The sequence below is a fragment of the Sporothrix schenckii genome (assembly GCF_000961545.1).
Source record: "Sporothrix schenckii 1099-18 chromosome Unknown Cont44, whole genome shotgun sequence".
Classification (NCBI taxonomy): Eukaryota; Fungi; Ascomycota; class Sordariomycetes; order Ophiostomatales; family Ophiostomataceae; genus Sporothrix; species Sporothrix schenckii.
This window is the reverse complement of record NW_015971145.1, coordinates 3,673,948-3,687,695: the sequence shown is the minus strand read 5'-3', so window position 1 is coordinate 3,687,695 and position 13,748 is coordinate 3,673,948. Positions and strand designations below refer to the sequence as shown.

Sequence of the window (13,748 nt, the reverse complement as noted above, 5' to 3'; positions counted from 1 at the left end):
TCACATAGTTTTTGCCTTGGCCTTTTGCGAGTCAACACCCCCCCTGTTTTCCTCTATTTTTTCTGGTGCTTGACTAATTATGAGGTGTGAGAGTTTGGGACCTGCCGCCCACGTTTGTGCCTGCTCCAACAGCATAGCCGCCGTGGATTTTCGGTCGCTCTTTCTCGTTCTCCCGCGTTGTTTCCTGCTAAACAACATCCCTAATTCCCCTTTCCGGCCTGTGGCCGACTTAGTTCATTTTTCTTTTTCTCTTTTGTCCCTCTGTAACGGCGCTAGTTGCTCAGTATTACCCTGGAAAATAGCGGACTTTTCCTTGTTTGGTGAAAATACAAAGGTACAAAGTACCAAAAACACTAGTGAACAAAGGCGGAAACCCGAGTCACCCTCACTTCCGACGAGAAGGAGCCGGGGTGGGGGGCGCGCTTCCTCGGCTGTATTTGGCTCCTTTCGCTTTCTTCGCCCGCGTAACTTGGCTGCTGCGCAAACGGAGCCAGGCGCTGAAGCCGCGAGAACGGGTAGTGAACTCTAGGAGTGGTGAGTGGTGTGGTGCCCACCCATCGTGCGCTCTTTCCCTCACGGTAAAATTTTCGCTCCACTGCACACTGTGGGAAAGAGGGAAGTCGTCGCCTCTCGAGTCTCCTGTTGCTTCCGATCCAGGACTCTTCTACTCTCTCTTTTCCTGCTCTTTCGTTCCCCTCCCCTTCTCTTCTTTCTTTTCCTCTCCATTCCGCAAAATATACAACAGACCAGGACGACAACATCGTGGGTCTTTTTACGACGGCAATTGACAGCGTGACGCATTTCGCATCTCGACGACTGCTTCTCGCCTCCGCCCCCGTCTGCTCTGTTCCCACTCTCTATTCGCCCCTCGCCTTGCAACCAGAAGCGCGGAACACCACGAACACGACAACGATTTCCGAAACGTAGACAGTCGCTGATTGATCGGAAGACGGAACAATCAACGGGCTCTCTCTCCTCGACGACATCGACGACATTTGAACGGGCCAGAAAGGAGTCTTTCGGTAGATTTTTCCTTTTTCCGCAAAGGTCGCACAAGCCACAGCATCCAATCATCGTCACCACCAGCACCAGACAACAAGTCTCGCAAACAACAACCCTACACGATGGCCTTCAACGGACGGCGCGGCCCCAACATCTCGCAGTTCCTGCGGGAACTGCACGAGAACCCCACCCTCGTCGAGAACGACGCGGCGTTCTCCATGGACGACCAGGACCTCTCCATGTTCACCAACACTGAGTTCTTTGACCTCGAGACTGGCCAGAACACCGACTTCCAACCGCAACACAACCAGCACCAGCCGCCCAAGCCCGGCTCCGAGAGCAACTCGGCCTCCTCGGCCGTCTCGCCGCTCAGCGAGGACACCATGACCACCATGGCGGATTTCTCACACATGGACTTTATGACAACAGGTACGGACGCCCAACTGATATCAGCTCCCTTGTAACGTCTATAATGTTCTGTTTTTGTGGTTTCCCTTATGCACATTCTATGCACATATCCTCCGTTTGTTTTGGCCTTTTCCCGTCATGCTGGTTTGTGTGGATGTTGGGACTCAAGTGCTCGTTCATCTCACTACCAGAGTTGACTCATATCGAGATGGTGATGATGAGAATGCGATGGATGCCAATGACAAGCTCGGGATTGCACGCATGCTCGCTTATCATTCCATCCTCCTATTGTCATTTATCATTGTCCGCCTTCTTGACATCCGTTTTATTCGTTTTCCTGCACGTTCATGCCTCAAGCCTCTCCCCCATGTTATGCAAGTTGACACCCGACTCGTTAACTTATGGATAGCAAGTGGCTGTTCGTTACTGTTTTTTTGGTGTTGGTTTTTGAGAGTTTGCTCTGAGCATTAGGAAAAGCATTCCTCGTGCTCCACCCGTGTTCTTGTTTCCTGACCCTGTCTTTTATCGCTCTGCGGATTTTGGTGCAGATTTGGAGTCACTCGGGTCCAGTGGGCACGTTCCCTTCTTGCCCTGTTCCCTTATTTCCCTCTTTTCCCTGTTCTTTGTCACCCTCTGCACCAGGGGATTGCGGGCAACCTCCATTTGATTGGAACGTGGTTGCGTACAATGCATGCAGAACCGGCCTCCCTCAAAGCGAAAAAGATGGAATGGGCGGAGCCTAAGAGGATGGCGCAAATTGCGGGATGTGATGGTGCAATACCCCGTGACTTGCGCTCATCGACACCGACTCCAACAAAGGGGGCCCGCAGAGCAGCCCATCTCTCCAAAACCCTCCCCCAGTTTTCAATCGTCGCCCAGCGCAGCACCCAAATATGGCGTCTTGACGCTCTATGCTTATCTTCTCATCCGTCTTTTTTTGCTATTTTCTTCTGTTTCCTTCTCTTGCTTCCCTTCCGTTGTTTGTTGAAGCCTTTCCAATCTCCTTCCTTTTCTGGCTATATCCCTCGATCCCTCGTCGCGTTCCTTTATAATCTGATATTCACTGGCGGACATCCTTTTCTTTCCCTGTTTCCTTTTACCTGCCGCGTTCTTGTTGCTTTTGTCTTCCATCTTATATCATCAATTAGCCTTGGGTCTCCCCATTGCACAAGGTCGTGCCAGCCATGCTGTGATTGCAAAAACCAAGCGGCGCTCCTTTCTCTCAATCAACGAAAACCACAAGAACAGAACAAGCCACACGACGACCCGCATCAATAAAGTGTCTAGCTTTTGCTAACATGGCATAATGTCCTCAGGCGACTTCAACTTCCCGGATTTTGGCGCCACCTACTCTTCGCCCACCATTCCGTCGTACCAGGACAACCTGGGCAGCCTGCACCAGCCCATCCAACCCGGCCCGCCGTCCGTCTACTCGGCATCTAACTCCGTCAGCCACCCGCATTCTCGCAGCCACCACAACCCCAGCTATGCGTCCACTGCACCCACGCCGCCGCGGATAGCCGCCGCCGCTGACAAGCGGAAGGCCGATGTACTGAGCCACCAGCCACAGCCGGCAGGACGCGGCGCTGTCTCGTTTGAGGACCAGACCCGTGTTGCCGCCGAGGAGGACAAGCGCCGCCGCAACACGGCAGCCAGCGCCCGCTTCCGCATCAAGAAGAAGCAGCGCGAGCAGGCCCTCGAAAAGTCCGCCAAGGAGATGAACGAAAAGGTTCACGCTCTCGACAACCGCATCCAGCAGCTCGAGACGGAGAACAAGTGGCTGAAGAGTATCGTGCTCGAGAAGAACGCCGGCAACGAGGAGTTCCTGGGAAAGCTGCTCGAGGATTTCAAGTCCAAGCACGCCAACGGCGCATCAAGTCGCAACGGTGCCGAGGCCGACTCCGAGACGGCCGTTGCTGTCGTTTCCGATGAGGAGAACGAGACAAGAGACTCGTCAGGCTAGACAGTACATTGTCTATGCCAAACAAGTAAAATAAAAAAAAAACAAAAATAACGAAAAAGTCTCCTTTGTCTCTTTTTCTTTACGTCTCTCTCCTCAGTTACACCAACCAGTCTCTGCCAATACAAAGACGGGTGGATTCTTTGTGTTTTGAGGTATCTTTACCTCTTCTTTTACTTTTCTTGAATTTCATACGGGGTCATACGGGTTTGCTCTTGACAACTTCGGGGTGGTGTTCATTGTGTTTCAACAATCTTGTATTTGATGTGGGATTTTTGGTACAGGGGAAGAAAGCCCTCTAGATGGAGAGGATGTGAATGATAGCGGAAATAGCAAATGTCGTCTACGATCATATTTTTTATTGTATTTGACTCATTTTTCATGGTCAACTTTTAATCGCCTCATGTTCTTTTTATCTCCTGTTTGGTTAAGGAAAAGCTACGTTTTGATATTTTCGTCTCTTGTGTAGGAGATGCAATACAAAAGAGATTTCCTGATAAACCGTGCTATCTGCAGTGTTGAAATCTGACGGTTTCCGTGCCATCACACACCTAACGCCCTAAAACGCCACAAAAAAACTGCAAGGCACAATACACCTTGCAATACTGTGAGAGCAGGTTAAAGTGCCCTGTTCACCGCGGAACAGCAGGAAAAAGCAAAACACCAAAAGACAAATCGAGAGGGGGCGATCGACCTATGCCAGTCCCGGAGATGCCATCATTTCCTGGGGATATGGCTCAATACGTCCTCCACGTAGGGTGTTCAGAGGGGAAGAGTAATGTGTACGGAGGAGGGATCAGAAGGGAAGGGTATGGAACATCTGCAATCGGGATTGCGTCTTTTTTCGTCTCGAAGATGCCTTTTTTTTTGGTTGCAGCACACCAACGAAGAAGACAGAACTCGGCATGAATACAAAAAGTTTAAATCGGAGCGGGAGAGACCACATACGATGTGCATGAGATCTCCGCTTCGGATGGATTCTTGAATGTTTGAACCTGTGATTTGTCCAAGCGGCAACGGTTCCCGTAGGACGGATATGTTTGCATCGATTATGTCGTACTCCGTATGCGTATCTGATATCTCGGGGGTACGTTGTGTGATGGCGCCTGTAAATTCGGGCAGATCGTCACGGTTCTTTACAATTCACAAGCCTTGCATCGTCCTTTGTCACATTGGCCATTGTATCTTGTGGGTTCACGTACCAAGTACATTGTCTTTGCGTATCAGGAGCCAAGTAACGGGACAGGCCCGTTCAATAACATATCTCAAGTTTCTATCTAATCCTTGCATGAGAAGCCTTCCGCCGTACGTCGCACAACATACTCGAAGACATCTCAAGACTTGGCTTGTGCTTTTGGCCCGCCCCGATGTAGATCGGTTTGGTGTACAAAGTAAAAGTCAATCGAACTTTAATCCACAAATAACGGGAGCCACAAAGTGTAGCAGGCAGGTGAGAAAACGGGCCATAAGTCTGAGGAACGGGGCGCAAGGTAGAACAGGGCGAAGAAGACATGCCGAACAAGACGGACAAAGACTTCCCACCGAGGAACATGCGCTGGAAGAAAGGATCGACAATTTACGTCGTATTTAATATATGCGAACCGAAGAGAGAGGCGCGCAAACTGTCACACTCACTCGAAAAACTGTTCATTGACTTTGGCACTGATGACCCCCACTCCTTCATATCTATATAGGCCAGCGAAAAAAACTGGGTATTTCGTCTGGTTTGGGATTGGCTTCCCCTTTTTTGGTCACGAAACAACACCACAAGCGATGGCGTGCTCGTTGTGGACACAATGTCGACATCATCAAAAGCAGTCGCCAGTGGACGCTGTGAAAGTTTTTTGAGAGAAAAAATTATGAAATTTACAGGACGCAAGTACTCTGTGGCGCACTGTCACTTCGGGTTTCAAACTGCACAGTGATTTGTAAATAGTCATCAACAGTAATACCACACCACAGCCCTCTCCGCCTGGTTTATGATTACCATCCCTAGGGAAAAAGAAATCAAAACAAAATAAAGCAACAGGTTAACAAGCAGTAGCCGACAACAAACCGCTCGAAAATAGCCACTTTCCCTTTCAAGGACCTTTCAAGGAAGAAGTCCCGAGAGAAACGGGCTCATGAAGGTGAAATCAAATCAAAGGTCCAAAAACAGCACGCGTTTACTGTACGAATCACGGACAGATTCAGTTCCGAAACATATTTCTGGTCTACAGCTCTCAGCCAATGCGCTGGACAACCCGTTATGTCCATCGTTCCTTCCTTACAAGTACTGTTCCGCTGTTGCCAGATTTTGCGTACCCAATACCTGACAACAAAAGCTTACATAAGCAAAACAGCTCAGCTTGGGGAAGATGATGATCTGTGCTCGTTGTCTGCAATGAATGAAACATCATGATGGTCACCGAGTTCGTGACTATTTGGGACCATATGGCTACAGGTCGCGTTAAGCACGGAAGTTTAGAATACAGAACGCATCTCTTGGGCTTGTTAAGATAGCTCAGTGCATGTTGATAACTCCGTTGTCTATAAATCGGACACCCAGAATCGACGTCAGGAACGTGCAACATACGCTCCGATGAAGATGCAGCATCCTTGTCGGCTCATAAGCGACTCTCTTTGTGAATATGCGCGACATACCCTGATGGGTGCGGGTTTCTGGTTTGCCACGGGCCGTTTCCGCGTCGTATTTCTGTCGCCATCTGTCAAGACGTGTCTGATACCATTTCAATGCAAAATGGCGTCTCGCCGTGTAGAAAACAGTCGCTGTGTCGCTGGGTTAGGAAACCCGGTGCAAGGGGTTCATCCTTCTATGTCTCCTATTTTCTCGAGATAGCGGGTTACTTTTTCTGGACTGACAGGATTTTGCTCACAAAACCGTCGTATTCTACCCGCATTGCAAGCTGTAGATAGCAGGATGAGCGACTCATATCATCGGACGCATCTCTTGAGAGCAAGTTGAAAGCAAACATAGACCAGTGCCGGTGAAACGGCTTAAAACTTCACTTTTGTGTGACTAGACAATGTTATAAATCCGGCTGGCGCGTATGCATCCATTGCTCTCGCTGGATGGCATCGACACGATTATCAAAATTGCTGCAGAGCTGTGGAGAGTACGGAGAATCATCAGTATAGCAATTTTGTGCCCTCTTTGCAGCCACATGAACGTTTCTCGTCTTGTTCCCATGCCAATATTTCTTCTCACTGACTTTGGATCACGCGTGAATCAACCACTGCGGAGAGTCGCTGGTTCTGGCACTTTTACGCGATTGGGATTCCATTTTCAAATAGCAGCTCTACTTTCATCTCTCAAAGTCTTCTGCCGCAGGGCAGAACGCGAATAGGTATTTGTTCCTCATTCATGAATGGCTTTCAGTTCTCAGAGTTGGCTGAAACCACGTTGTAAAATAACAGGACACGTGATGTAACGGACAGGCCTCCCACGCGGATCTCAATGCTCGTTGTTCAGTATGTTACACTACAGAACAACCTCATATTCCTTGCTTTTGCTGGTCCATGGACCCCTATCCGCCAAAACAATATCTGTAGCCGACAGGTGAGCCGCGCGGGATAGTACATAGCCAAAGGTGTGACCGTGTGACCTTGGAAATTCCTCTCTTGTCCCCCAAACACTTGGCTAGTGAAGTGAAGGGAAAGTTCAAGGAGCCTCCAGAGTCGCTTTGTCGAAAACAGACAGGTCATCCCGCGGTAAAGTCTTCACTCATGTTTATGATACACATGGATGCAAAGTGGGAGAAAATTTCAGAGGACGGAGTAATTACGAAATGCTCAAAACTTACCACGGGGCGTGGGGATTAGAACGTGTCCTCCAGCAGCAAGAGGGATGGCTCAAAGCCCCATCGTTCATGTAATCTTCCTCCACTCACCCACGCGTTGCTCACGCGAGCTGAGAAAGGGAGCGTGTCCCACGCTCAGTTGGGTAAATACCAGACTCGTCCAGAGTCTGGGCTCGAAAGAAACAAGGCTCCCCTTGGTCGGCTTGGTGGTCTAGACAGGCATTGGCTCCGCACCCTCCCACGCTTTTCTATCGAAAACAAAATGATCCAAGTACGGAAAACGATACAGGTGTAACCGTCCTTCCATTCTCTTACGAAAGACAATGCAGGACTAGGTACCCCATACAGTGCGTGTCTTTGACCCTGTTTCTAACCCATTCTCGCTCCTGTTTGTCGTCTCTTTGCCTGATTAGGCAAAGAGAGAGGCCTTTTTTTTTGCGTCTTGCAGGATGTCAAAAATTTGTGCCTTTTTTGGAAAACAAGCCACTGCTGAAAAGGAACGGCCAGTCCGAGAAAACCGTTGTTGCAAAGTACTCCGTAAACTCCCAGTTGATGCCACCAGCCACTCTCCATGCAGATTTAATTTTCTCCCCCTTTTCTCTTCTTTTTTTTTTCTGATTTTGTCTCCATCGGACCTTTCATCTCGCTGTATTCTTCGGGCATCCACCGGACCACTTTCCAGGTGCGGCTTGGAAAATACATCTGACGAGGTCCAGTGTCCCACACATCACGAAAGATAGATGCAGGAGAGGAAGTGGTAAATTCCAACCTTTCGTTTCCCGTTTCGTCTCCAAGACCATCTTATTTCAACCGAGGTTATGTTCGTCGGAAGATCAGCTTTATGAAAAATTTAATAAAAAATCAAACCTTTTCTCGTGGCTGAGATCACGCACGACACCGACGACATCCATCGTGACAATGGCGTGATGTGGGGGCCTTTTTCAACGATGCCATGGCCTTGCTTCCCAATAGACCAAAGTAGTATGTCGTAGAGCAGTAGCCACTGAACCCTGAAATGCCACCCAAAAATAATATCCTGCATTGCGTCTGTTGCCCTTGTTTCCTAGTACATTCTGTTTTCATATGCACGTCAGCGGGTAATCGGGTTTTCGAACCCCATTGTTGCATAGATTCCCATGCGATCGGCTCTCTCATCGACTAACCCGTGAATAGCCATTCTTCACCATCCACTTTGCAGAATGCATGATTTTAAATTGAAAGAAAATAGATTATTTTCTGCGGTGTTGACAGTGTAATTACTATGTAAGTCAAATTGCTACAAACGTCTTATAAACACGAGCAAACACAACTGGCCAATGATAGGCTTGCCAAGTCAGGGGAAATCCTACCAAACTTACACTCCATATGTTATGAGATGCTCCCTCCTCGGCCCAGCAAAGGACGGCACAGGAATCGTTACGATTCGAATTGTTGTTGACCAACACGGCATATACATGGGCTAAAAGTGTCGAACAAAATACCAGCCTCAGATCTACTTGCTTGCATCATCAGGTTATACCACATTGGCAACCATCAAGCTCTCACTTCTAAGTCGCTGTTCACAAAACAAACAAGGTTATTGACAAAGATTCGCTACATTCGTATACTAATGAATGAAAACTAGCAAAGCGTCTAGATGGCAGTTCAATCGATCGCTAAGGAAGAAGCAAGCTCGTCGTCAAAAGCAAATAAATAAAGGGCAGCAGTTCTGGTCAACGGTCGCCGGTTGCCGATACTCGACTGACTCTCCTCCGTTCCGTCCCGCGACCACATGTTAAGAGGCCAGAGACCAGTGTCTATTGTGCAGTCTTGTGCCTAGACCTGTTAGCAGTTGCACATACACATACTAATATCGCGGCAGGGTGAACTGAGTATGTAAGGGGGAAAATGGGGAGGCAGGGCCCTGGCAAAGAACTTACTTGTTGACAACACGCTCGATGCCGTCACATCCCAGCTTAAGCGTATCCATCTTGGGGCCGTACGAAAAGCGGACAAAGTGGTGGCACGGCGAGTCAAAGAGGTCACGACGGCGCGCCGGGTTCAGATCGAAGAAGATACCCGGGACGACAATGACCTTCTCCTCCAAGCAGGCCTGGAAGAAGTTGAGGCCGTCCGAGATCGGGCCAGGGAGGCCCTCAAGGTTGAGCCACAGGTAGAATGTCGAGTCCGGCACGTACTTGATGACGAAGCCCATGGCGCGCAGCCGCTTGACGACGTAGTCGCGCTTGTCGCGGAAGTGGTGCTGCAGCGCCTTCATCTCGGCACGGACCAGACTGGGCTCGAGCATGGGCACCGCAGCCTCCTGGAAGGGCACGTTGGCACCGCCGTCCAGGTACGAACCGCACGAACCGATCGCCTTGATGAACTCCTTGGGGCCCAAGATCCACGCCACACGCCAGCCGGGAAGACGGAAGCGCTTGGTCAGGCCGTCAATGATCAGGACATCGTCCTCGTCGACATCAATGATATTCTCGGCTGTGCTGATGGTCGTGCCATCGCAGTCGCTGGTGTAGTTGTAGCCCGAGTAGAACTCGTCGCTGATCAGAGTCGCGTGGTCGCGGCAGAGGTCCTGGATCTCGGCCAGCTCGGGATTGGCGACAACGCGGCCCGTGGGGTTGCGGGGGTTCGAAGTAAGGATGACGCCAGTACCACGGGCAATCTCGTCGGCGATCTTGTCGGGATGGATATGGTAGCCGTCCTCCTCTTTCAACGGGACGGGGATAGCGGCGAACTGGGGTAAAGAAATCCCATGTCAGCAGTGGTGGCCTTGTGCTCGGCACCTTGTGTCGATCGAGAAGATCCCGAAATGGCGGGTCCAGCGTCATTTCTACGCTCTCTCGAAAAACTTACATTCTTGAAAAGCGACAGCATCTCGTTGTACGCTGGCCGGTTAGTGGGAGTCTTGACCACAGACCAAAGTACGCTCTTTTCGACGTACCTGTGTAATCCGGGATGAAGAAACCAACATAGGCGTTGTTCAGGACGGCAGCGATCCGGATCAGGCCGGCACGGCCACCAGGCACAATAGCCACGTTCTCCCAGGTGTACTGGCTCTCCTTGCCCTTGCGGTGGTGCTCGTTGTACAAGTGTGCGACGGCCTCGCGGAGCGGGCGGATACCGGCAGTGGGGCCGTACTCGCGGCTGGCCACTTCGACGTTTATCGTCGTGGGACGCTCGAAACAACCCTCAATGTCGTCGTCAACTTCGGGAGCACCCTGGCCCAGGTTGGCCCAGTTCTGGGGCTCGTCAAGGAAACCAAATTCGGCGGCACGCTCGGTGCACCAGACGACACCGGTGGAAGCGCGAGAAGCATCGAGGCCGGCGTGGGGCAAGTGGCCCTCGTGGGCGGCGCGGAACTGGCGATGGATTTTGCTGCTGGCCTCTGAGACAAGGGCGCGGAACCGTTAGTGAACGCAGAAAAGGAAGGAAATCAACAAATACCGAGCGTGAGACAGTGAATCCTACCATGGACGCCCGGCTCGCCGAACGAAAACCGGCGGCCCGGCTTGGGCACACCAGTGTTCCGGTTGATGCTGAATTTACGGTTGAAAAAATCCGCCATTGTAAACTGAGGTAGGTAGGATTGTCGTGATGGAAGATGGAAGAAACGAGAGATGGATTGAAAAGGCAAAGGAGGCAGAGAATAAAGGGCCGGAGGAATCACGGCAGATGTGGTGAGGGGACTGAGATGCAGGTCTGGGGAGAGGGGATCCAATAAATATAACAATGTGGATGGACAGCTGGACAGACGACACGACAGAAAAGATAAGCAGGGGCACAACTAACGGCGACACCGGCGGGAGTCGCTTCCTTGTCAATATGCGCAGAATCTGCAGGATGTGTTGCGTGTGGAGGTGTACAGCGTACAGGATATGCAGGAAATGCAGAATATGCAGCTGCTCGTTTTGGCTTCACCGACTCGATGCGTGTTGGTCGTGATTCGCACGTTCCGTTTGCCTGCAAGAAGGGTTGCCTTGGGATGGGATGCGATATTTTTGTGATTCGCTGATGTTTTGTTTGTCCCTGGATGAGGGGAGCTGAAGCTGTCTCGATTTTAGTCTCGAATCGCCTCGTCTCTTGCCTTTGTCCCTCCCCTTTTTGGTCTCTGTCCGGTCCTGTCAGCGATATCCGTTTTGGCCTCTTTCGAGTCCAACGCGAGCTGCCGATAGCTGGCATCATCTCTGCCCAAAACACATACGTCAATAGTGGGGACTAGCCCCAAGTCGGCCGGCGGCGAAATGGTGAGCGAGTGGGATTGAGGGGTATCCTCCTGCCTGAACGGATCGTGGTTCGTTCGTTGACTTTGTTTGTCCCTCCCCTCTTCCTCATTGGCGTTGTTGGCGTCGTTTTGTGACTAAAGAGAACGCCATCGCGAAAGGAATCACGGCACGATGCGTTGAAACGAGATCCTTAGCCAATAATGTAGTCACGTTGAAGCAACTGGGCAGCGACAGAACTTGCGGCCATTATCTTTTCTGCGGCTCCAAACCTAGCTCGACATGGAATGTCTACATGGCGATGAGATGGCGTTGGGAAGGGAAAGGGTAACGGATCATTGGCATAAGAGGCATGAGAAAATGCGGAGATGTCAAGAGAAGAGATTGGCCGTCACTGTTGCATCACAGTTCCCCTTTGGGCCCTGATAGCCAGACCAGGTGCAGATTCAGAAGGAGCAGCTGTGGCGTGCCTTTCTTTCCCGATGCGGAGTCCTGCAGGCAGGGCAGGAAACTACGATGCCTCATACATGCCGCCGACGGAAGTACACAGGAAATCAGATTGGGAACAACAGCTCATGTTCTTTCCTAAACAACTGCTGTGCTTGCTCGCTGTTTAAATCTTTGTTACTCCAAAACATTGAAGAAGACGAGACATGTTCTTGGCGCGACCTGTTTCAGTGGAGAAATCAATTGCTGGCGTAAAAGTTAAGCAATTGGGAGGATGGGGCTAATGCAACAGGACCGACCCAGCAGTGAGGGGAAACGAGGGCAAAAAGCCAGCGGTGATCTTTGGGTCAGGCGGTGTGACCTGTTTGAGGCCCTTGAAAAGACCTTTCGTTAGAAGCAATACAGCGCAGCAAAGTGTCTCGCAAGCAAAAGAGGAGCAATGTTGCTGGTGGAACAGCAGAGCTGACGGCAGCTGCGAGCGACCGAGCCGTCCAATGAAGGTAACGACGAGGGCTCTTTCCCAAAGTTTCATGCAGTTCAAAGTGCCCCATTGGGATACGACAAGGCGGCCGTCACAAGGCAGGAACACCTTACCAATGACCCTGTGCCTTCCATCTTGCCGTTGCGCATGCCAATGACCGGTGAAGTTCGGGTCATAGAGATGCGCGCTGTTAAGACCATCACGTATTCGGGCAAAGCCATATGTCTTTTGTTACGATTTTTTGCGTCCCCGCCAAAAGAAAAAGACCAAGAGGCATGCTCGGATTTCAGTCCACCGGACTGTGGCTTGGTCGATTGTGCCTGAGAAGGCACTTTGGTGTTTGACCAGAGTCAGGCCAGCAGACCCCAACGGCTCAGTGGCTGTGACAAGGGTAGATGAGTATGTGGAGCCCTGCGAGAAGGAGCAGCAACACGCTTGTGGCAGGCGCAAAGCAGGCGCATTTAGCTTTTGCATCTCGAAGTGAACATCAACAATACGGAGTACTGTGGGTGGCAAAGCAGCGGAGACATTGCTGCACAATGCTTTGGTGAAGCGTTTACTCGTCCTAAAGTCCAATACGCCGTCTGCTCGCGATTCACAGCAACTTTACGTCAGATCCCAAACCACTCCATCCCGCATATCCCTGGCGCGCGCTGCGCCCCGTTAGGCTTCCCGCTAGTTAGTATGGAGGCTATTGGCGCGCCATGCTGGTCCCAGTTTGCAGACCATGAGGCTGGCCCTGTGTCGTCCATCACATCGCTCACCATTACGACCGAATGTTGAGGTGTAATGTAAGGACAATCTCTGGGAAACTGGCAGGAGCGATTAGGAGCCATGGCGTATGAGACGAGAAAGAGAAAGCAAACAGGAAGGAGCAAGCTAAACGGAAAACCGAAAATGGGGGCACTACAGCAGCCATTTGGATCGTCTGTTGGGCCCCTTGCGCGCCTTCCGTTCGTCGCCTAAATCATCTGCGACAGCCATGATTCGCCTTGTTTGCGACCAACAGCCTCGTCGTTTCCACGACCTGCCAAGGCACCACAAAGCAGTCATTACGGAGTCGCATATTTTCAACCTTTGCTCTCCGCCGTACGATCTTTGTAAGATTACTTTGGGGAAGTGCGGCGAGGCTAGCAAGTGCTGCTCCCCCGTCCGCCACAGTTGGTCTTTCTAGATTCGGAAAGCGGGCAGGTCGCCAAGAACAGCAGGAGCAAGTCCCGTCGAGCCTTCTCTCACGGTTGAGCCTCTATTGTGCGCGTGCCCCTCATTGTCTTTCCTTTAAATACCACCCCTCACCAACCTTGCATCCTTGTGTCACCGTTTCTTGAGGAGAGCATCGTGACGATACTTGCACCTCCCCAATACCAGCCACATCTTCGTCACCTCTCCTCACCCACTGCGTCCCACAGCAAACAGTTACCAGTTTTGAGGCA

General features: G+C 51.0%; 4 protein-coding genes across 4 annotated transcripts; 2 read left to right on the top strand and 2 right to left on the bottom strand.

The window, feature by feature from the left end:
* Positions 1-353: 353 nt before the first annotated feature.
* On the bottom strand, positions 354-761 carry SPSK_10011 (uncharacterized protein; the record flags this gene model as incomplete). The annotated part of the gene is made up of 1 exon (XM_016736574.1): positions 354-761. One exon carries the CDS (start codon positions 759-761, stop codon positions 354-356), a length of 408 nt encoding a protein of 135 aa, XP_016587933.1.
* Positions 762-1,124: 363 nt separating this feature from the next.
* SPSK_10073 (uncharacterized protein) lies at positions 1,125-1,466 on the top strand (the record flags this gene model as incomplete). Its single annotated transcript, XM_016736631.1, has 1 exon — positions 1,125-1,466. The coding sequence occupies one exon, from the start codon at positions 1,125-1,127 to the stop codon at positions 1,464-1,466; it is 342 nt and encodes a 113-aa protein (XP_016587932.1).
* A 1,250-nt stretch (positions 1,467-2,716) lies between these two features.
* On the top strand, positions 2,717-3,373 carry SPSK_09834 (bzip transcription factor; the record flags this gene model as incomplete). Its single annotated transcript, XM_016736403.1, has 1 exon — positions 2,717-3,373. The coding sequence occupies one exon, from the start codon at positions 2,717-2,719 to the stop codon at positions 3,371-3,373; it is 657 nt and encodes a 218-aa protein (XP_016587931.1).
* A 5,712-nt stretch (positions 3,374-9,085) lies between these two features.
* Positions 9,086-10,732, bottom strand: SPSK_10875 (aminotransferase, class i/classii; the record flags this gene model as incomplete). Its single annotated transcript, XM_016737125.1, has 4 exons — positions 9,086-9,901; positions 10,021-10,052; positions 10,109-10,552; positions 10,612-10,732. The coding sequence occupies 4 exons, from the start codon at positions 10,730-10,732 to the stop codon at positions 9,086-9,088; spliced, it is 1,413 nt and encodes a 470-aa protein (XP_016587930.1).
* Positions 10,733-13,748: the final 3,016 nt, after the last annotated feature.